This window comes from Eleginops maclovinus, chromosome 3 (genome assembly GCF_036324505.1).
Source record: "Eleginops maclovinus isolate JMC-PN-2008 ecotype Puerto Natales chromosome 3, JC_Emac_rtc_rv5, whole genome shotgun sequence".
NCBI lineage: Eukaryota > Metazoa > Chordata > Actinopteri > Perciformes > Eleginopidae > Eleginops > Eleginops maclovinus.
The window spans coordinates 9,548,373-9,571,340 of record NC_086351.1 but is presented as its reverse complement, the minus strand read 5'-3'; the positions used below and the strand labels follow the sequence as shown (position 1 = coordinate 9,571,340).

At 39.6% G+C, this 22,968-nt stretch overlaps 4 protein-coding genes and 1 pseudogene across 5 annotated transcripts; 1 reads left to right on the top strand and 4 right to left on the bottom strand.

Moving 5' to 3' along the window:
* Positions 1-96: 96 nt before the first annotated feature.
* On the top strand, positions 97-6,751 carry phc1 (polyhomeotic homolog 1). Its single transcript, XM_063879210.1, has 14 exons — positions 97-524; positions 1,528-1,649; positions 1,777-1,887; positions 1,972-2,037; positions 2,140-2,286; positions 2,387-2,590; positions 2,763-3,455; positions 3,692-3,827; positions 3,943-4,121; positions 4,250-4,313; positions 4,416-4,503; positions 4,708-4,882; positions 5,485-5,722; positions 5,816-6,751. The coding sequence occupies exons 2-14, from the start codon at positions 1,533-1,535 to the stop codon at positions 5,965-5,967; spliced, it is 2,370 nt and encodes a 789-aa protein (XP_063735280.1). The 5' UTR covers positions 97-524; positions 1,528-1,532; the 3' UTR covers positions 5,968-6,751.
* Positions 6,752-6,872: 121 nt separating this feature from the next.
* On the bottom strand, positions 6,873-11,655 carry styk1b (serine/threonine/tyrosine kinase 1b). The gene is made up of 10 exons (XM_063879235.1): positions 11,354-11,655; positions 10,495-10,550; positions 10,207-10,377; positions 9,290-9,628; positions 8,984-9,165; positions 8,812-8,886; positions 8,276-8,484; positions 8,089-8,129; positions 7,707-7,803; positions 6,873-7,600 (listed from the first exon to the last, which is right to left on the bottom strand). Exons 2-10 carry the CDS (start codon positions 10,547-10,549, stop codon positions 7,408-7,410), a joined length of 1,362 nt encoding a protein of 453 aa, XP_063735305.1. The 5' UTR covers position 10,550; positions 11,354-11,655; the 3' UTR covers positions 6,873-7,407.
* Positions 11,656-11,952: 297 nt separating this feature from the next.
* On the bottom strand, positions 11,953-15,351 carry LOC134861689 (glutathione S-transferase kappa 1-like; annotated as a pseudogene).
* An 83-nt stretch (positions 15,352-15,434) lies between these two features.
* On the bottom strand, positions 15,435-18,693 carry gstk1 (glutathione S-transferase kappa 1). Its single transcript, XM_063878731.1, has 7 exons — positions 17,219-18,693; positions 17,052-17,133; positions 16,774-16,902; positions 16,501-16,646; positions 16,276-16,392; positions 16,092-16,185; positions 15,435-15,865 (listed from the first exon to the last, which is right to left on the bottom strand). Exons 1-7 carry the CDS (start codon positions 17,285-17,287, stop codon positions 15,816-15,818), a joined length of 687 nt encoding a protein of 228 aa, XP_063734801.1. The 5' UTR covers positions 17,288-18,693; the 3' UTR covers positions 15,435-15,815.
* Positions 18,694-18,925: 232 nt separating this feature from the next.
* On the bottom strand, positions 18,926-22,601 carry LOC134861495 (glutathione S-transferase kappa 1-like). 2 transcript variants are annotated; one of them, XM_063878732.1, is made up of 8 exons: positions 22,458-22,601; positions 22,188-22,302; positions 22,017-22,098; positions 20,637-20,765; positions 20,364-20,509; positions 20,139-20,255; positions 19,955-20,048; positions 18,926-19,266 (listed from the first exon to the last, which is right to left on the bottom strand). In XM_063878732.1, exons 2-8 carry the CDS (start codon positions 22,254-22,256, stop codon positions 19,217-19,219), a joined length of 687 nt encoding a protein of 228 aa, XP_063734802.1. In that variant the 5' UTR covers positions 22,257-22,302; positions 22,458-22,601; the 3' UTR covers positions 18,926-19,216. The 2 variants fall into 2 exon arrangements, with proteins under 2 accessions (XP_063734802.1, XP_063734803.1); XM_063878733.1 differs by lacking the exon at positions 22,458-22,601 and having other exon boundaries at positions 22,188-22,445.
* Between the last annotated feature and the right edge of the window lie 367 nt (positions 22,602-22,968).

Below are 22,968 nucleotides of genomic sequence, written 5' to 3'. Positions count from 1 at the left end.
TAGTTTTTTATTTGACGGACTTCATGTTTAAATTATTCTTTGCTAAAGTTGAGCAGTGTTTCGATTACATAGGCCTACCTTCTTTTCGGATGTTTTAGTGATAACCATATTGCGCGAATAACTGCTGAGTATTATTCGCATCAAATCAATTTGAGGATTATGCAAAATGACTACTTTTACTTGTTGTTTCTGTACATTCTTTGTACTTTTACTTAAGTGAAGGATCTGAGTAATTCTTAACAACACTGATTATAGCTATTATTTTGTGTAATACACCCACGTAATCACTGTGCTTGTTATTGTGTGTTTAACAGGGCTACAGCCGCCGGTACATGTGGTGGCAGTATGCTTTAGGTGACGTTTGTTTTATCCACCAGCACACAAAGAAGAAAAAGAAATGGACTGTGAGGGGCGGGGTTTCGTTGGAGGCAAAATCTAGCGATCGTTGTATGCAGTTAAAAACAAGATTGCAAAATAAACTTGTGGGCATAAAATTGTGAAAAGGACAGGAATACCAAAGAGAGGTAAACACAAAAGCACGCCGAAAAACCCTAATCTTTTGACTTTTTGCAATGATGATAGCCAGTTAGTGCTAGCTTCTGCTGCAATGAAAAGCTAGTATTGCTAGTTAGTTAGCCTATCTAGCTTATGATAAACTAACGCTGCATATGTACTACATGGCACCAAACTATCTGCTTTCCACCTTCATTTGTTGCTGGTGCACACTGCTTTTGTTCTAACTCGGTTATGTGTGTTTTATTTACGGTGTGTCAGACTTTTGCTAAGAGATGGATAAGCTAACTTGCAAAGTCCATTGTAGTTAGCAACAGCTGGCTAGCTTCCTTCTTGGTGTTTTGTTCCTCCATGTTGTTCTTTTTCTCGCATTAATTTATCATGTTGACAGCTGTTTCTCTAAAGAAAATTCTAATTGTTGTGACTATAGATGGCATAGTAGTAACGTCTGGCAATCTCATTATCGGTTAAAAATACTGTTAGAGCAGGGGTCCTCGGACATTTATATTATATTTTCATTTAATATTCCATTACATTGCACTATTTACTATCTGTATATTTGTTATTTTTTGCTATGCTTCATATTGTATTGTATTTTGCTGCGGTAACGACATTTCCCCCCCGAATTTGGGATAAATAAAGTATTTCTGATTTTGATTCTGAAAGAAAAACTTCAGTGCCCCTGAGTAAAAACACTCCAAGTGCTGGTTATTATGAGGGTGTAACGTAACTGCAGCAGTGCTCTCTGAAGGACTGTTCTGTTTGTTTTAACACTGTCTGTAACACATTTGAAATATACCTAGTGAATAAGGACAATAGAATGATTCAAGTTTCAATATGTGCATTTATTGTGTGCCCCCGAGCGAAGAGAAAAGTGTTAATGCTAAAATATGTATGTTCTTTTCATATTGCAATAGGCAAGTTATACATACATACATACACTTATTTAATACAAAGATTTGTGTGCACAACAACTTTTGATGAGTTGCTTCTGTGTTTCTGTGTTTCGAGTAGCAACAATGGATGCAGGTGAAGACCAAAACACAGGCACCACCAATGGAAATCCTCAGACAACCGGGAACTCTCGTGCGCCCCAGATAGCCCACATGTCTCTATATGAGAGGCAGGCTGTACAGGTGTGAATTAACAACTTACTATATGTGATGAAAAGAAACATGTTGTCTTGAATTAAATACATATATGATGTAATAAATACTTCAGCATTAGTATACATCTAATGTGTGTTTATGTTTGTTTGTTTAGGCTCTCCAAGCACTGCAAAGACAGCCAAATGCAGCTCAGTATTTCCAGCAGCTCATGCTGCAGCAGCAGATTAACAGTGCCCAACTCCACAACTTGGCTGCCGTGCAACAGGTAACCCAAATTATTACATCTAAACTAAATAAGTACAAAAACATCATAAGCAGAAGAATAACATTATTCATCTCATTAAACCAGGCGACACTTGCAGCCAGTCGCCAGTCCAACACCCCAAGTAACAGCATGTCCCAGGCGAACACCACTGTAAGTTTCGTTGTAAGTTGCTTGCATATTTAAATACATTCAGAGATTTTGGGAATATTGAGTTAGGATTGATAAACGTGTCTAATTTTCTTGTACTACCAGGTCAACCTAAGTACCACATCTGCAGGAGGAAACGTGACTAATCCCCGTCCCCACGGCCCGGCCACCTCTGCAACAACAACGACAACAACTCTCAACCAGTCAGTGCTGCTGGGTGGAAACTCAGGTCAAGGACAGATGTATCTGAGGGTGAGTTGTGAACATTGTGCGCTGTGTTCATTTTTGAGCCATTACTATTAAATGAATGCATATTTGAAGAGGTTGACAATGTCTCTTGCTCTTCACATAGGTCAACCGCTCTCTCAGGGCTCCTCTGGCCTCTCAGCTCATCTTCATGCCTGGTGGTACTGCGACAGCTACTGTAGCCACAGTTGCCCAGACACAGCCCCAACAGCAACAGCAGCAGCAGCAGCAACAACAACAACAACAACAACAACAACAACAACAACAGCAACAGCAGCATGATCTCGCTGCCCAGTCGGACAATGATCAGGTTTCAGCACCATTACCTACCTGTAATGTGTAGTCTAAATTCTATAATATGAATTCTATAGTTTTCTGAGGCAGGAATCGTCATGGGAGATCTATTGAATTCCACCAAGCACAACCCTGCCACTTTTCTAAAATGCATTTTGCCACAACTTTCTCCTTTCTTTATCTTACAGGTGCAAAATCTAGCCATACACTGCGCCTCCACTCACAGAGGAGTTGCTGTCAAGTCTGAGCTTCCGGAGAGGAAAGATGTAGCTTTCAGTCAGCTGCAGCATCAGACTTTTGCCCAGACAGCTCAGCAGCAGCAGGTGCAACCACAGCTGCAGCAGCAACACATGGCCAAAACCAACTTTGCTCAGCAGTCAACTGCGATGCATTTAAAGGCCGGTACTCCTGCTGCTTCTGTGGCTCCTTCTTCCACCTCCTCCCAAGGACTCCCTCTCTCCCAACTTCTCCTGTCCTCCTCTGCTGCCCCCATGATCCTGGTGCCCACCTCAAATGTTCCTACCACCACCCAGGGTTACTCCATTGGCTCAGTGAGCCAGAAAGCCAACATTAACACGCAGACTCTGGTGGTGCAGCCACTGCAGCAGGCCAGTGCTACTACAGAAAAAGGACCTGTGCCAATCCAGCCCAAGACTGCTCAGGGACATCGCTTACCCGTGCAGCTGTCTCCTCGACACCCACCTCACATCCTCCCTGCACCACCTAACAACAGCCAGCACAACCCTCCACACATCCCTGTGCAGCTTGTGGGGGCAAGGCAGGGCTTAGCAGGAAATGCACAGGCTGTGGCCCTAGCACAGGCACGATGCACTATGGCCCACGAAAGTACAGCTGCTGGGAATTTCCACAACAGCGCTATGGTAAGATCCACAATTGAAAGGACGTACTTTGAGAGTGACACTTCTTTGGTTTGGTGTGGGTATAACTATCTGCAGGTGAACATCATGGTTTCAATTAGATTCTCAAGCAATTCTGATATGTTTTCAATTTGCATGTATGATATTGGATTGTTAATCATTGAATTAGTCCATATCAATTTATTGTTCCTTCCTTAACTATCCTTGTGCAATCCCCCCCCCCCCCCCCATGTCATTAGATAAAGCCTGCGATTGGTTCTTTGAAGAGAAAATCTGACTGTGATGCATCAAATGACATGGCAACAGAATCTTTAGACTCTGCACCCATGAAAGAGGCTGCTCCTCCGTTATCCCCTGCCCCTACAAAGGACTCGGGTATGCGCATTTGTCATCTCCAATTCAAGCATAAAGCAATCCTAAAAAGAGCAACTAAGTCTATAAATCTGGTTGAAAGCTCATTATTTCCCTTGTTTAATTCATTCCTCACTAGCTCCTTCTACAGCGGCTGCCTTCTCATGTCCTCCCACCCTGTCCTTGCCTCTGCCCTTATCAAGAGTTGGGCACGGGGACAAAGACAGAGCACCTGTTCCCCATGCTGTGGTCAAACCTCAAGTCCTCACCCACCTCATCGAGGGCTTTGTCATACAGGAAGGAGCTGAGCCCTTCCCCGTAAGTGTTCACTTGCTTCGAAAACATATATTTCACTTTAAATCAGATCTTGTATTTGAAATTCATGCACTATGCACTTTTTTTGTGACATGGTTTCCATACTGACAAACTTGTAATTGATGTGACAGGTTGCTGGACTCCTCAAAGACAGAGATTTTGCCCTGGTTGGTCGCTCAGAGAATGGACCTCCATGTAAGTGATGAGTTAAAAAATGAGTTAGACATGATAGCACATATCTACATGCATCATCAGTATTTTCACAATGTGTAACCGAGTTGTAACCTTTCTTTTCAGTGTTAAAGTGTGAGTACTGTGGGAGCCTCGCCCCAGCCAGCCAGTTCAGAGGATCAAAGAGGTTCTGTTCAAATACTTGTGCAAAGAGGTAGGATTTATTTTTACTTACCATTGTTTTTAGGTTGGTTCGCTGTTTGGTTACATTCCTCCAAAAGCTCTACTGTGCTTTACATCCATGATTATTTAACATAGCCAACATCTATACCAGGGGAAGACACTTCATTAAAAGCTAAAAAAGTACAAACATCTTAAAATGTCTTACAGAGTTTTTATTGTGTCCCTGGATCCACAGGTATAATGTGAGCTGCAGCCAACACTTCAAGACAAGCAGAGGGAGGAGTGGTGGAGGAGGACAGCCTCTTCCTCCACCTCCCACTGAGAGCGCAGCGAGGAGAAGGGGCCCGTCGAGGAGGAGCAGCTCTAATATCAACTGTGATAAATTATCAAACAGGCATCTACCTGTGAAGGTAAGATCTGTAAAGGATGAGACTGCTGATATTCTTGTTTTCATAACTTTAAAAGAATTGCATGAAAATATAAAACCAGCAATTAATTAAGTTACCAGGTATTGCAAGGGAATCTAAAAATTGTTATGGTTTTATGTACGCTGTTGTCCATGAACTATTACAAACCTGTTAATGAGCTAATGTTATTTTCATTAAATTACATGTTTGTTCAATGCAGTCAACACAGGCACCAGAGTCACACATACTGCTGCTACTGCTGTAGGGTGATAAGTGAGGGATAATGTGCAGCGAGGCGGTCATTATGGGGAAAAGAACACTCGACAGGCTGATCAGGGAGCCCGACGCTAAGTGGAGGGATCTTGATCTTTGAAAAGATTAACATGTTTTTGTAGAGTGATAGGGAATTGACCCCACTGGCACAGGCAGTAGGGACATCAGACAGTATTGATAGTCGGACAAACACTTCGGTTTTGGGATTTATATGGAATTTCTTGAACAGTGGTGGCCTAATGCTTTATATGTCATGCAGTGGCATTATCCACAAATGCAGCTTACTCTCTGAAATAACCTCTGCTTATGTTTTTCCACTCTTTTCATTGTAGTTTCACTCAGAGTCCAGTCGCTCGGAGGACGTGTCTAGCGACGGGGAAGAGGAGGAGGACGATTCTCTTTCACTGTCCCCAAGCTCCTCACACTCCTGCTCCAGAGCTGAGCGCAGCGCTCCTCTGTCTGACAGCTCAGCTCCTGGGAGCCTCCCACTAGATGGGGCTAACTTCCTCTCTGCGACTCCTGGGCAGTGGAGTGTGGAGGAAGTCTGCAGGTTTATCTCTTCACTTCAAGGTTGGTGTTCGTTCTGTTTAGACTGCAGTTTTGTAAGCCCTAGCCATGCATCCTCTTTGTACTAATTCTATATTCCTGTGTGATTGTGTCCAGGCTGTGAAGAGTTGGCCGCACAGTTTCTGTCACAGGAAATAGACGGGCAGGCTCTGATGCTACTTCGAGAGGACCATCTCATCTCCACCATGAATATCAAGCTCGGTCCCGCTCTCAAGATCTGTGCGTCCATCAACACCCTGCGTGAGTGATGCAGTGATCTGTTCAGAGGGACACCAGGATCGTTTCCTCACTTCTCACTAGAATAAATACCTGGACGTCTTTAGTCAGCGTTAAAAAGATCCATGGGGACAGTGAGGACTTTTTATACAAAACTATGGTGCACCATCAGTCAAGTGGAGACATGGGATGGATAGTTTACTTTACGGACACTGAATGTGCAAACACATGTTTTATGTATTATGTTATGTGCGAGTGGGGAGCATGGACAGTTTTAAGTTTCTATGTCAGTCATGTTTGTCACTTTTTTGTTTTATTCTGTCACAGTGAGTAGTCTTTTGTCTTTATACTCTTATGAAACTGCCATGTGATAATTGGTGCTAGGTCGTCTCACTAGGACAACATCTGCTGGTTTCAAAAAAGAAAAGAAACATTGCCTTCTGGATGTATTTCAAACGGTGCTTTAACTTTAGTGATATGATCTATATATGTCTTTTTAGTAGTTATTTGTTTATTTACTTTAGATATTCGATCCAGGCTCCAATCACACCGAGCAAAAGACACTCATAAAGCCTGGGTGTATAATTAGTTATTTTGACCAGTTATTAAAAGTTTAGTTTTGTATCTTTTACATTTTATACTACAATCAAAATTATTTTTTCATGGATACGAAATAGTTTTAGTAGCTTTAATCAACCTAACTACCTGAAAATAGGTATTCCTCACGGCCTGCTCTTTTAAGGGCTGAGTGTAAGTGCTCTGTGTACACAAATGCAGTACTACCAATAAACAATATCTGGAAATGGAAATATCTGATATGGAAATGATTCATTTGTATGAATTCCCTTTAAATGGGCACACACATGTACATGAACACAGCACCACACACGCAGTGAAATGTCTCACTCAGTGTCTCCATTAAACAATCATTGTAGGATTTGTTGTATTATTTTATTCACATTACATTTTTTGTAAACAATCTGAGCTTCTATCTTGCTCGTAGAGGTTCACATGAGTTAAGCTTTAAAGAGAAGACAGTGAGTGGAATATACATTATGTGCCCTTCATGCACATCCACCTCTGCCAAATTATATTAAATCTGGTAAAGTACATTGGCTTTAAGTTACAAACAAGATCTGTTAACCTTCATACACCAGTACAAGTTAAGGCTGCAGCGGCCGTACATTAATCAAGTTTATATATCTTTATTCCCTCGACAGACCAAGACCCACATGAATGAGGTCATACTTAAAGGAAAAAGGGATGGTTCCCAAAAGAAAACCACTTACTAAGCATACTCTTTTTTGTTACCTCTGTTAACCAGTAGTACAAGAATAGATCAAATAAAAGTTTTTCATAAACAAAGGTAAGACCTCTTTTATTGCACCTGAAAGATATTGTTTTGTAGAAGTGCGCCAATGGGTTACCATCAGGAAGAATAGTGCAATTTAATTTGCTGGCACAGGCGATGATCAGAAAACAGTGTAGCTGTTGGTGTCCCCGTATCCTGCTTCCTGCAGGTACTGCTCAATGTTTACTGTCCCAGACGCCTTAAGGACTTTGTCCGAGGCACTTTTCTCTCCTGAAGCCAGCTTACGGCTCACCTCAGTCAGGGTGGGTCGCTCTTGTTCTTTCCACTGGCAACAAGCTTTAATGATGGAGTGTCTGTAAGAGAGAGAGAGACAGAGAGAGATTTACAGCACATTCGTTAAAGAGGGAAACTCCACTTCAGGTTTGTTTGTGTTATCTGGTGCATGCAGTGGATACTTACAGTGCGTTGGAACAGCCTGAAGGTTTTTTCAGACTTTTCCCTCGTTGATGAAACTGCAGAAGCTCATTAACTGAGATTTCTGCAAATGGAGCTTCACCTGGAGGAAAAAATAGGTATGATGGAAGATATAAGGTATTTTTCACATTGCAATTCTAATGTATGTTGTGTTTTATAACTTTTCAAAAAAGCTGTTTGTGGTTAGCCAACAAAATACATTAGAGATTAGTTAATAATATCGATGAAACATTTGAATACGAAAGTGACCCTGTTGGGTTTGCATTAGATACCATTGCCTTACTCAACCATAGATATTGTATTTAAAAACAATATTTTTATTTACGTTTTGTTAAGGTCCAATATTTACATTTAACATTCAACTTACCCAAGGTTGCCATTTCGTACAGTAAGATGCCAAGTGACCAGCTAAAGAGGAACAAACAAAGGTTAGACTGGGACAAATAGTCAAGTGACAAAGGTCAATAGATGATATATTAGTTCATGCTGCAGCAGCATCTGTCTTGTATTGGAAGATATGAACAAGAGACAATACAGAAATGAAAACCACTTACATGTCGCTGCTCTGCCCGGCAGTTCTCCGAGCTAAAAGCTCTGGAGCATGCCATTTCTTCATGTTGGCATCATCTTTCTTAGTGGCTCCCTGGTTCTTCCTCGTGTAGACGCCATGCAGGCCCCAGAGCTTGGCAGTGCACTCCTTGGTGACCAAAACGCTGCGGGCACGAATTTGTCCGTGGAGAAGGTCTTTGCTGTGAAGGAACTCCTGTTTGGGCAATATACAAGGCAGATGTCAGGATTAAACACACATAATCTGTGTAGTAGATTTAAATTCAGTCACCTGTAAACCCGCATTTAAGAGGACAGGAAACCCAAAACCTCACCAGCCAACTAAGTCAAGGAAATGCAGCAATTAAACTACTGTATTACAATTGCCTTCTAGGATTGTCTGGTAAAATGGTTGATGGTATGAGTACAGAGTATTGGAGAGAAACCCATTCAAAAAAACATCTCAATGTATAGAGGGGTCAGGACAGCCTGATTGTAAAGCAGGGATTTGAGAGTCAAATATTAGGTATGTTAGAATACTGACCAGAGCTGAGGCCACCTGACTAGCCATGGTAAATATTTGTCTCTCTGTCATCTCACATGGAGGATCTGCATGTTCCTAAAAAACACACAGTTAGAAGTTAGATTGCCATCTGAGGACGACCGATGAATTTACGTTGCTCAAATACAAGGTTTATCAGTTTTCTTTATTATACCTGTCTGCATCGCCACAGGTAGCTGAGCAGGTCTCTGTTCTCCAGCTCCTCCACAACTGTAACCAGCGGAGCTCGTAGTGAGACCACACCGAGAAGCTCCGGGAGGAAGGGATGGGGTCCCAGCTGGGCCAGGAAGGACGCAAAGCCCAGGAAGTTGTGTCTCTCTGTGGCATCAGCAGAGTCTGTGAAGGGCAGGAATGAGAGGGTTATGTGGGGTAAATAAACACTGCAGTAACAGAAATAGTGTCCTCAAAATCAAATAAGACAATTGAGAGCTTCATTTAAATAGAATTTTAATCATCTCACCATTTAGGACTCTCAGCACTACGTTCCTGTTTTCCATCCGAGCCCTGTAAAGGGACACAGAGGAGTCGGAGCGCAGAGAGAAGGCCACAGTCAGAGGAGTGACCAGGTTGAAGGACTCAGGCAGCCTCTGGCGGGGCAACTCTCTGGGCTGGGCAATGGGAGTGAAACTGGTCTTGAAGGGCTGCGGTGGGGGGTTGGACGGGGGTGGAAGAAAAGGTTTGTCCACAACCACAGACAGGTTTTTGGAGAGGTAATTGTTCGGGGGGTTGAAGGTGGAGTAGGAACTGGGCACATCCAGAGCAATGCTTTCATGCTCCATGACATTGATACCTGGTGGAGCTACGAACAGAAAGTCAAGAGAGAGACGATTAATTCTCATTAGAGGCAAGAGCAAGGATTTATATGAAAATAGGTAAATAGAACTATTTTGGACTGGAAAAAACTACATTGTGTTATAAAATTGTGCTATTCAGTGAATGCCAAACTTTAAAATGTGTCATGAGTCCCTTTCATTACACCAAAAATGCTGTTAAATGTATAGAAATGAAGGCATACTGATATGAATTAAAAGTTGATTCATTCAAGTAAGACATCGATTCCAAGAGTTAGAAAGTTGTATTGTACATTTTTTGAGCCCAAAGCTAGAAATAAATTGTAAGAAAGAGAGTTGTGTCATTTGATTTTGTTAAATTCTGGCAGCTTTATCGTTTGTTAATTTGACAAAATGATAATTCACTTATAGCTTATACATTTTCTGCGGAAGAAAATGATAGTTCGATGTGGGACAGTCTAAAACAACAAACAAAGTAAAATCTTATGACTTGAACCAAAGAGCAAATTTGTGATATTGTGCTCTGTGATTTCATTTATTTATACCATTACTAACAAACTTATTGTTGTCTATTCCAGAGTCTTACCATCGATGCCATGCAGCACTCTCCTTGGAGACGACTTTGAGGCCTGCGGACGGATGCGATCAACTTTCTCTGGACAAAAGCGCAGCAGGAAAATAAAAACCACAGTGACCAGGAAGATGGCCAGCAGCATGATGGGCACAATGATCACCTCCTGCTCGTAAACACGGATCTCTGCAAACAGGAACAGACAAAAGAAAACTTCAAAGTCTGGTGTACAGTGATGTCAAAGTGGCCGGACCAGGTTATTGTCCACATTCCTCACAGTCTATCTCTGCTGAGAAAACTTACCACAGATAGTATCTTCAGGCGAGCAAAGGGAGTCTGCCTGTGATAATGAAGACATCCTGTCAAGAAAAAATATATACAAACATCAATCCTTTATATTCAGTAGGTTGCTTGCAATGGCTTAAAGGTATTTTGTATTCACAAAAACAACACATAAATTGACAGTCATGAAAGCATGTTTGTCTCTTTGTGTCTTAATCTTTGGAAGAGTAACATGACTCTTGTAGGTATCCAGTATGTGAAGGTGTGTGAGCAAATGTGTAACTTAAGATGCTGTAGGCCTATCACAGTCTCATTCTGAGGTGTGCTAAAACTGTTTCCTCCAGATACTTAGAATAATGGCTCCTCACTAAATTGCTTTTGTTTAAATCATCTGCATTTGAAACGCAAATCTTAATTATTATTTTTTTGGTCTTACACACAGACCTCAATCACTGGCAAATCAAAAAAAATTACAATATGAGCTTCAACTAAGCTATATACAAAAATACAAATAATAATCTCAAACTGAGGAACAGAAAAAAACACTGCAGACACGCTCAGAAAATCTTTAACGTCATGATCATCCTTTTGCGTCAGATCCAAGCTAAGCTGTAAACCTGTTCATCTGCATTTTTCAAACCATAAATGCTAGCATTGTACAACACGCCCTAAGGGTCAACATTAAATAGCAAGTGAAGCACCGGATTACACACATAAACTAGTAGTATATTACAATAATCAAAGAACTAGTGTACATAGGGAGATACACAGCTTTTACTAGATTGATATGTTTACATTTTTACTATACAGCTTAACGACATAATACAAACATGTAAAAAGCAGAGTAAGACAGAACACATGTATTGATTAAAATCATTACCTCAGCTTCTTTAGTTGTGTCTTATATCCAAAAGTCAAATGAGTAATCCCGTTACACCATGCTCATGTTTTTCTCCTTCGCAGTCACCTTTCTTACATCCTTTCAGCTGAATGTGTTGTCCTGGTACAGCCGTGCTGCTCAGATCTTCATTGTCTTGTTTTTCTCAGGTGATTTGTCAAGCTCAGGGGATCAATGCGCAGCCCTCTGTTTGCCTATGTTACACCTTGTGTGTGTTTTCGTAACTCCACCCTCTTCCTCTACTTCTTCACCCTCTTCTCTCTCACTTACCTTTTCCTTCTTCCTCCTTCCTGTCCCTCGGCCCTGTTTAAGGAGAGATAAATCACACTGATATCAGGTGTATGCTCTGCTTTATTAAGAGTTTGCTCTACCACCACATTCTGTAATAAGGTTTTTGCAATGGTCGACATATCTCAGCTTCTACTTGCCCTGCCTTCTCCCCTTTGTTTTGGAAAACTGGTCCTGTCACTCTGTAATTTGTAGGTCTTTGACTCTCATGGCACTGAAACTTGTTTGACAAGCTTTGCCAGCGCTGGAGTATTTATCAAACTACATTTCTAAACAGATACATATAGACTTTGTATCGAAAAACAATCCCACATCCCACTCAAATAATGCAAAAGTACCAATACAACAATTTAACATTAGTCAATTACAAGTAAAAGTCCTGCTTAAAAGAATCTATTCAAGTAAGTACACAAGTTATGTTGACAAAATGTAAAAATACTCATTCTGCAAGGGAATTAAGGTTTGGAATACATTATTGTACATTAGGTTGCTTAAACTGATGCACAATTGCATTTAACAATTACAGCTGGTTGAGGGGGAGCTAGTTTTAACTGATTTGTTCAAGTGGTTTTGGTTACAAGATAAATCTGATGGATCATAAAATCATGAATTGGAGATTGAATTAAAAATATTCATATTTTGCCTCACAACTTTCCATCCATTTGTTTCTACATTAGTTGGTACTTTTGAAACATCGTTGATCTGTTGTCTGTATCTGATTGGTTGTAGATGAGCTACTTTACCTGAGTGAATGTGTTGCCATCCCATGTTTACCACATACAGTATGTTTTGACATTTAATATTTATTTGGTAACAAAAGTTTAAACAATCCAAAGTTTGTTGTCTATAACTACATTCTGTTTAATATATTAAGGGGGTGGAGTGTATCACAGCTATAATTGCTTTGTCAACCACAAACCAGACAAACAGACCATCCCATTACTGCAAGTGCCACATCACTAGCAGGGCTAAAAAAAAATGTATGTGGTGTAACAGGAAATACACAATTGTATCCTTTCCGTACATTTGTATTTAAAAGCAAAATGTCATCATGTGGAAGTTGTCAGTGTCATTTTTATATGCAGATAATTAATAGTACATTGGTATATTATTTACACTACTAGTTTTGATAAGGTCTATTAAAAAGCACTGCCTGGTTTCAGAAGACACAAATATAAACATTTAGGAAAAAATCAGATGAATGGTGAAAATGAGGCAGCTGTTTATCTCACAGCTTGGCAGCCGATTTGTCAGGCAGAGGTCCCAGCCACTTCTCCCCTTTAACAGAGAACAACATGAGAATGGGCAACAATTTCTGCTTGAACTGCTAATGAGATGCTGCACAAACCACAGGAAAAAAAAAGAGAAAAGCCACCTCTATCAGTTTGTAAAGTTGTCAGAGATTGATCAGCCTAAAAATAAAACTGTTTAATTCCATAGAAAATGCAGTTGATTATCAACGGTGACTCACAGAGAGTGAAACTGTTGATAACGGTCATTTTAATCTTTTGATTGTCACTCTATCTTTACATTTGTTTGTTATGAATGCAGGGGGGTAAGACTAACCAATGCAATGGGCCAAGACCTCAAATCTGTCAGATCCGAAGAACAGCTCTGGTTTTCCATTTAAAGGACATACCAAAAGGGGGAAGCCAAATGCCTGGGAAGAGGAAATAGGAGAACGTTTGGTTGTCATCACATTACAATGTTTTATCTCTGTTGCATATAGAAGTTTAACTGAAGGACAACTGACCCCATAATCGAGGGCATCCTGTGTTGCACTTTTCAGCTTGTCTTTGATTTCCTGTGAGTTGGACAGCTCCAGGGCTTTCTTAATCTCGTTGTCAGACAGTCCTGCTTTCATAGCTGCCTGTAAAATATACATGAAAACCACTATGACAACACTGAAAAATGAATCCTAAAGCTGGCGCAGGTTACTTTCTAGCTGTCATTGCTAATTGTATCCAACTACCTCAATGTGCACAGGCAGACACACTGTTTTCTTTATTTTCTGAGCATTGGATTTACTGATTGCTTCTGGATTGCAACGCATTTATGACAAAACTACTTCAAAAATAAATAGTTTAGGCCGTCGTATAGCTCAGTGGGTAGAGCTGGTGGCCATATACCGGGGTTTGATCCCCATGCGGTGGAGCTAGGTTCGAATCCAGCCTGAGACCCTTTGCCGTGTGGCATCCCCTCTGTCTCCCCATTTCTCATCTGTCTCTATAATAAAGGCACTGGTTGCCCAAAAATTCTTTAAAAAAATAAATAGCCTATAGGTTTATCTTCTCAGACACAATGAGCATGGATATGTTGGTACCTCAGACAGTGATGCAGGCTCAGTGATGTTTTTGTCCTCATACTAGATCCTTCTCCACAGCTCCCTGGACACCCACTCCACCTGCTCATCTCCACTTTTCTCCATCTCCTGTATGGCTGTCACAAATCGCATTGCATTCAATGAGCCTTGGAGAAGAAAACAGAAGAAGACCTGGCTGTGCTGCATTAATAACTTTGCTTACTGAAGAAATAATACCACCATCTTGTGCAAATATTGAATCCAGCCATGTTTAATCAATACACACCATGTTCCTTTTTTGAACATGGCCTCAGAGACGTCAGCTGGAGGCTGCAGAGGAACATCAAAATACTCTGACAAGCAGATCAGATCCTTGCTCATGTACAGGAATTTGTTTGGAACCAGACCAGGGGGCTTGTTGCCTGTCATAAAATATAAATATATCATGAAACATAACAGCACCAACAGTGTACACGTACATGAGTTAAAGTCCAATATTATAATGTATTCAAGATTTTATCACATTAATGTTGCAGCTGGTAAAGGGGGTGCTCGTTCGAACTACTTTATATACTGCTGGGTAGCCTGTGAAACACTCACCCTGCAATTTTGCCATCTTAACTTTTAATGACACATGATATTTTATTGGTTGATGTTATGTGTAAAATAAATGTATGTCTGTTACTAAAGTTAACAAATCATGTAGTGGAGTAAAGTAGAAGAAAATGACATTTGCAAGTTAAAGCACCTTAAAGTTGTCATAAGAAACAGCAATTGAGTACTTCGTTACTTTGCACCGCTGTTTATTTACCTGATCCTTGCATGACGCCACCCAGAAATGCAGGTCGCAGTTTGAGCTCTATATTCCAGACTTTTCTATAGCGGCACATGACCTGTAAACACAAAGATAAAAACGAGTCTCCATTCATTTCGTTGCTTCAATTGTCAACCAATCTGTGTCTGTTATCGAAACTGTAATCAAAGACGAAACAAATCTCCAAGGCAAGCCAGGAGTACGGAGAAACCACATCGTAAAACAACTCACTTTCTTGGACGTCATATTCAGGTCCGCAGAGAGGCTTTCACTGTTTTTCACTGAGCTTAAATATAATGTTAACTGCTAACAGAAACGTTTTTCTTGCTATCAGACAAGTTCAACGCGAGGTGTGTCACAGTTCAATTTCTTGATGCAGGGCAAAGTCAAATCACTCCATCTATTCCCTCAACAGAAATGACCAGTGTTGGCTTTCACAGACGTATCAACGCAGAATTAGCTTGAAACAAATACCATTTGCTTTCTTAGACTTAGAGCATATGATTTACATATAGCTGCAAATAAACTCAATTTAGAGGCTCAATTACAGTGTATGACCGCCAAGAAGTACGACATTACTGACCTCCTCCGGAAGTAAATGTATGACTAAATGCTTTGGTTACATATGAAAAAAGATGATACATTAAACATGTTGTAAATATGATTTTACATTCGGTTTTATTTTATTTCTTATATCTGTTATCCAAAGCGACTTACAATGAGTGCAATCAAACATGAAGATACAAACGACAAACATATGATGTTGTGTATTTCAACAAGTGAACTGTCACACCCGACTAAGATTTTTATTGCAAGAGAAAATTAAATAATCTTGAAGCTGTCAATGTTCTTTTTAATATGCAAATAATTTATAGTACCTTGATATGTTACATTATTTGAAGTAATATTTCAGATTATATTAGAAAAAACACTTCCTATTTTCCAAAGGCACAGCAAATATGAAATTTGACAAAATGAAACACATAATTGATCAAAGAATATGTGAGCACAGCAAACGTGTTTATAGGCATCGGTGTGTCTCACAGCTTTGCGGATGATTTTTCAGGCAGAGGCCCCAGCCACTTCTCCCCTGCAACAGAGAACAGCATGAGATTGGGGAAGAATCCTAAACAGCTTCATCTTGAATTGCCAATAAGAAGCTGCACCAACCACAGACACAAAAGAGAAAAGCCACCTAGATCACAGTCTGTAAAGGTGTCATGTTTGTCAAAATGACATTAATGAGTGGATTTACATGTTGTTGTTTGTTCCTTCTACATTACATGTGCATTCAATAGATGCACAGTACAACTCACCAATACAGTGGGCCATGAGCTCAAATCTGTCAGATCCAAAGAATATCTCTGGCTTTCCATCTAAGTGACACACCACAAGAGGGAAGCCAAATGCCTGGGAAGAGGAAATAGAAGAGAGTTTGGTCATTCAATTCATAATGTTGAATCTACATGAATGTAGAAGGAAAACTGAAGGAAAGCTGACCCCATAATCAAGGGCATTTTGGGTTGAGCTTTTCAGCTTGTTTTTGATCTCCTTTGAGTTGGACAGCTCCAGTAATTCCTTAATGTCGCTCTCTGACATTCCTGCTTTCATTCCTGCCTGCAAAAAAAGGGAAAGCCACTGTGACTGCATCTATTTACTTCTGAAGTAAATAGCCCACCCTAGCTTTAATCTTCTCAGACAAAGCTAGACTAGATAAGATGGTACCTCGGACAGTGATGCAGGCTCAGTGATGTCTTTGTCCTCGTTCCAGATCCTTCTCCACAGCTCCCTGGACACCCGCTCCACCCATTCATCTCCACCCTTCCCCTTCTCTTGTACAGCTGTCACAAATCGCATTGCATTCAAAGAGCCTAGGAGAAGAAAACAGAAGAAGAACTGACACTGCTGCATTACTAATTTGCCCAATCAGAAGTAATACCACTCTTGTGCATATTATACTGAATCCAGCAATTGTTTAAATTAATACAAACCATGTACCTTTTTTGAACATGGCCTCAAAGGGGTCTGATGGAGATCGAAGGGGAACATCAAAATACTCTGACAAGCGGGTCAGATCCTTGGTCATATACAGGAATTTGTTTGGAACCAGACCAGGGGGCTTGTTGCCTGTATTTGAAGATAAATACAGGACAAAATGCAAACACAAAATGCAGTGAAGGAATGTTATTAATTAGCAGTACAAATAGTACAGCATTGCTTTTAGTAACAGTAATTGAGTAAATGTACTTCGTTAGTTTGCACGACTGTTTATTTACCTGACCCTTGCATGATGCCTCCCAGAAATGTAGGTCGGAGTTTGAGATCTATATTCCACACGTTTCTGTAGCGGCACATGACCTGTAAACACAAACATATACACGTTTCTTTATTCATGTCTTTTGGTTTTTAACCAAGGCTGTGTGATCAAAACTGAAAAACAAACCTCAAAGCCAAGCCAGGAGTAGGGAGAAACCACATCGTAAAACAACTCGATCACTTTCTTGGACGTCATCTTCAGGTCTTCAGAGGTTTGAGGCTCTCACTGTTTTTTTACTATTCTTAAATATAATCTACAGTTAAAAGTTAATAGGAAAACGGACCTGCTCAGTGTGTCAGAGTTCAATAGCTCTACACACGGCTGCTTAGTGAATGCCGTCGGTGTTGTTTAAAGTCAAATCAGTATCTCCTTGAAGGAAATTACTTCAGTTTGAAACTTTTTTTAAATCCGTATGATTTGTATCTAGCTGCAAATGACCTAAAGTTAGTCAGACTGGTCTGACTGTGTATAATTTCTTCTTCGTTTGTTTTGAACGACGGTTTGCATCCCGACTGTTGCACTTTTGCCATCTTGTGGAGATAGCATAGTGCTACAGCAGGAATGCTTGATATGGGTTTCAAAAGTATTTAATAAACGAATAATAATACATTGAAAAACATTTAAAGGCCCTTAACTGATTTACCTTTGACATTTTATTTTATTATTATTTTAACTTGTTCAATACATTAATCAAGTTATCAATGTAACTTAGTTTCTCAATTACCTTGCTGCATTTAAATAGCTGCAGCTCTAATGTAGGCTAGTTGCTTTGGTTGAAATAGTTGATACAGTATTCAAATTAGTTAGAGTCTCTTTCATAATTTGATCTTTTATACTACAAAAAAAGCCTCCATCAGGCCCTGAATTAATTGCACATTTAAATTATTCAAAATGTTACTCAGGTAAAAGAAGAAAAGTATTAGCATTCAAATATACTGGAAGTACCAAAAGTAGAAGTATTTGATCAAAATCAGTTCATTTCAGAATAATATATCATATTTTTTATTATAATTATTGATGTTTTAATGTGTTTATCAAAGCTGGTAAAGGTGCAGCTAGTTTGAATTACTTTGTATACAGCAGGGTAGCTTTTGAATGATACCCCAGGTGAAACTAAAGTCTTATTTATGTGTTGATTATATTTTACATTATTAATCCAGATCTGTAAAGTAATTAAAGTTACACAATATATTTGGTGGAGTAAAAGTACACGATTTACCTTTGAATTGTATTTGGGTATAAATACAAAGTAGCATCAAATGGAAATACTCAAGTAAAATACAAGTATCACCAAACTGTACAGTACTTGAGTAAATGTACTTAGTTACTTCCCATCTCTGCATGTCATCTTAATGGTTTTGAGGTTGCTCTTAAAATAACATGCTCACTGATAATGTTACTATGCTGTTGCTAAGCAGGTGTATAATCCAGGATTAGCATGTCTGATTTGACTAATGACAGCAGAGGCTGATGGCGTTGAAATATTTACATGTTGACCTGATAACGCCAAACAATTTGAATATAAAAACAAAAGTCAAAGGGTTACCAGTTATTACAGTTCATACTGAGTTGGTTTAAACAAAATGTATTGGCTATACCAACCTTAGTCATGGACACATTTCACTACAATTTCAAATCTTAGAAGAATTGTTAGGGGACCAAAAAAAGCTACAGGGATTCATCCTGTCAGGACATTGAAGTTTAGAGTTTTAGAGATATTTCAGGAGGCATCCTTGAGGTGGATCAACAATCCCACCGCCAGTAGAGCCACAACACTTGCATGGCTAAAATATTAAACTATGTGCCACATAATGCAAGAAATACACAATTGCATCCTTTTTGAAAGGCTTGTATTTCAAGAGAAAATGAAATCATCTGGCAGTTGTCAATGCTTCATGGTGATTCTGCACTTTACATACTAATTGATGGATTGATTGAACGTTCTTTTTAATCTGAAATAATTTATAGTACTTAGATAAGTTAAATTACTTACATTTTAGATTCTATTAGAGAAACACTTCCTATTTTCCGAAGGCACAGAAATATGAAATTTGAAAAATAAAATACACAATTGATAAAAGAATATGTGTGCACAGCAAATATGTCCCGACGTGTCTGTGTATCTCATAGCTTTGCAGCTGATTTGTCAGGCAGAGGTCCCAGCCACTTCTCACCTGCAACAAAGAACAACATCAGAATGAGTAAGAATCTTAAACAGCTTCAATTACTAATGATATCCTCCACAAACCACAGAAAAAAAGAGAAAAGTCAGCTATGACACAAGTTTGTAAAGTTGTCAAATATGTGTCAGCCTTAAAATAATAATAATAATGTCAAGTGGCATTTTAATATTTTGATTGCTGCTTCTGCATTACACGTATTGTGATTGATGCACAGAGGTGGGGAAAGTACTCAGATCTCATACTTAAGTAAAAGTCTGCAATCAAAATGTTAGTTAAAGTAGAAGTATAGAGTATTGTCATCAAAATACACTCAAGGTACCAAAGGTCAAATTACTCATTATGCAGATCAGCCCATTTCAGAAAAACATATACTGTATGCTATGTTTTGATAATAATTATTGATGTATTAAAGTATTACCAAGCTTGTAAACGTGCAGCTAATTGTAATGACCTTGTATACTGCAGGGTAGCTTGTGAATTTACTCCAGGTTTAACTTAAGTCCTTTTTAAGTGTTGATTATATTTTAAATCATTAATCAAAATCTGCAAAGTAGCTAAAGGTATTAAATAAATGTAGTGGAGTAAAAGTACACAATTTAACCTCAGAGTTGTGTTTAAGTACAGTAATTAAGTAAATGTACTTAGTTACTTTACACCACTGTTGATGCACATAACTCACCAATGCAGTGGGCCATGAGCTCAAATCTGTCAGATCCAAAGAATATCTCTGGATTTCCATTTAAGTGACACACCATCAGAGGTGAGCCAAATGCCTGGGAAGAGGAAATAGAAGAGAGTTTGGTCATTCAATTCATAATGTTGAATCTACATGAATGTAGAAGGAAAACTGGAGGAAAGCTGACCCCATAATCAAGGGCATTTTGGGTTGAGCTTTTCAGCTTGTTTTTGATCTCCTTTGAGTTGGACAGCTCCAGTAATTCCTTAATGTCGCTCTCTGACATTCCTGCTTTCCTGCCTGCCTGCAAAAAAAGGGAAAGCCACTGTGACTGCATCTATTTACTTCTGAAGTAATTAGCCCACCCTAGCTTTAATCTACTCAGACAAACTTAGACTAGATGAGATGGTACCTCGGACAGTGATGCAGGCTCAGTGATGTCTTTGGCCTCGTTCCAGATCCTTCTCCACAGCTCCCTGGACACCCGCTCCACCCACTGATCTCCACCCTTCCCCTTCTCTTGTACAGCTGTCACAAATCGCATTGCATTCAAAGAGCCTAGGAGAAGAAAACAGAAGAAGAACTGACACTGCTGCATTACTAATTTGCCCAATCAGAAGTAATACCACTCTTGTGCATATTATACTGAATCCGGCAATTGTTTAAATTAATACACACCATGTACCTTTTTTGAACATGGCCTCATAGGGGTCTGATGGAGATCGAAGGGGAACATCAAAATAATCTGACAAGCGGGTCAGATCCTTGCTCATGTACAGGAATTTGTTTGGAACCAGACTAGGGGACTTGTTGCCTGTCATAAAAGAAAACACAATTTTAAACATCACAGCACTAACAGTGTCCACATCAATATGAGTTAAAGTGCAAAATGATGAGCCTGTCCTCCTGTAAAAAATGACCAAATAGGTTGATTGTTCAAGCAGTTTACGACCTATAGTCACGTTTTACTGTTTTTGACCACTAATGATTGTAAGAAACAACAATTTGCACACACACACACACACACACACACACACACACACACACACACACACACACACACACACACACACACACACACACACACACACACACACACACACACACACACACACAGCCGAACTTGACACCCGAACCCATACATACTTTTACTGTGTAACGGCTGAAAATATCGACCGGGCTTTAAACTACAGACAGAGCCGTAAGTGGCATCTACATTGACAAAAGTCCAATTTAGCATGCAAAATATGCGGGACGTGTACGGCCGCGTTCCGGTGCGCTCCGGCAGCACTAAATGCCTGATGAACCTTTACCATATACAATACCATAAATAGTATTTAATAAATAAAACCCACAATGCACGGTGGCCCGTATTAGAGGGTCGGAACAATCGACCTATTTGGTCGTATTAGTTGGAGGACTTGTTGAAAATGATGTGTATTATTGGGTGGTAATAATAAATCATGCATTAATTGTATATTACTTTGATGTTGCAGCTGGAAAAGGTGGAGCTCATTTGCTTGTAGTCTGTGTTAAATTTTACTTTGTGAAGCGCCCTTCAGTTATTATGGTATGTACTATGTGACGTCACCACACGGCGAACGTCAGTTCTGTCTGTTCAGTCACCTGTGATGATCCGGCTCGAAGGACTGTATTGATATTCCTACCATAAATATGCCTGGATGAAGGCTAAAGAGAGAAGGAATGACTCTCTCCACTAACGCAAGTGAAAGGAAGACTGCGCCTCCATGCTCAACAGTCTGCCAGCTTATCTTAACTTTTAATAATACATTACGTTTTAGTTGTTGATTTGATTTTGCTAAATGAATCCTTATCCCAAAGTATCTAAAGTTAAACGCAGATGAAACGTACTTTTATCCACCAAGGGGAAACTACATTTTCACTCCGTTGTTTTTTTTTTTTTACACACGCAAACACAGCACAAAATGCAGTGAAGTAATAAAAGTAATAATAGACAAAAGTGAAGTACAAAAAGTTCAACATTGCTATAAGTTACTGTAATTGAGTAAATGTACTTCATTAGTTTGCACGACTGTTTATTTACCTGATCCTTGCATGATGCCTCCCAAAAATATAGGTTGGAATTTGATATTTATATTCCACACGTTTCTGTAGCGGCACATGACCTGTAAACACAAACACATACACGCTTCTTTATTCATGTCTTTGGTTCAGTTTTTAACAAAGGCTGTGTGATCGAAACTGAAAGACAAACCTCAAAGGCAAGCCAGGAGTAGGGAGAAACCACATCGTAAAAAATCTCGATAACTTTCTTGGATGTCATCTTCAGATCTGCAGAGGTTTGAGTCTCTCACTGTTCTTCACTAATTCTGAATATAATATACAATTAAAAGTTTAAAAAGACTCAGTGCCCTGTTCAGTGTGTCTAAGTTAGATAACTCCACACAGGGCTGCTTAGTGAATGCAGTCGGTGTTGTTTAAAGTCAAATCAGGTATCTTCTTGAAGGAAATGACCTTAGCCTACCTTGAAATGTTTTTTCATCCGTATGAAATGTATCCAGCTGCGATGTAACTAACGTTATAGACTAGCCTGACTGGTCTGGTGTTACACCCATTCAGGATTATATAATATCCACGTCATTTTGTTTAAACCAGTGTTGGGTGTAACTCATTACTTTTGACAGACAGACAGACAGACAGACAGACAGACAGACAGACAGACAGACAGACACAGACACACACACACACACACACACACACACACACACACACACACACACACACACACACACACACACACACACACACACACACACACACACCTTTTGGAGAGAGCATAGTGCTACAGCAGAAATGCTCAACTTGCTTCTGGGTTGCAAATGGATTTATTAAATGAACATAAAACTATTTTTTAAAACACATTGAAAAATATTATAAGGCCCATAACTGAAATTTGCCTATTATTTTTCCTTATTTAATACATTAATCAAGTTCCCAATGTAACTTATTTTCTCAATTACCTTTCTACATTTAAA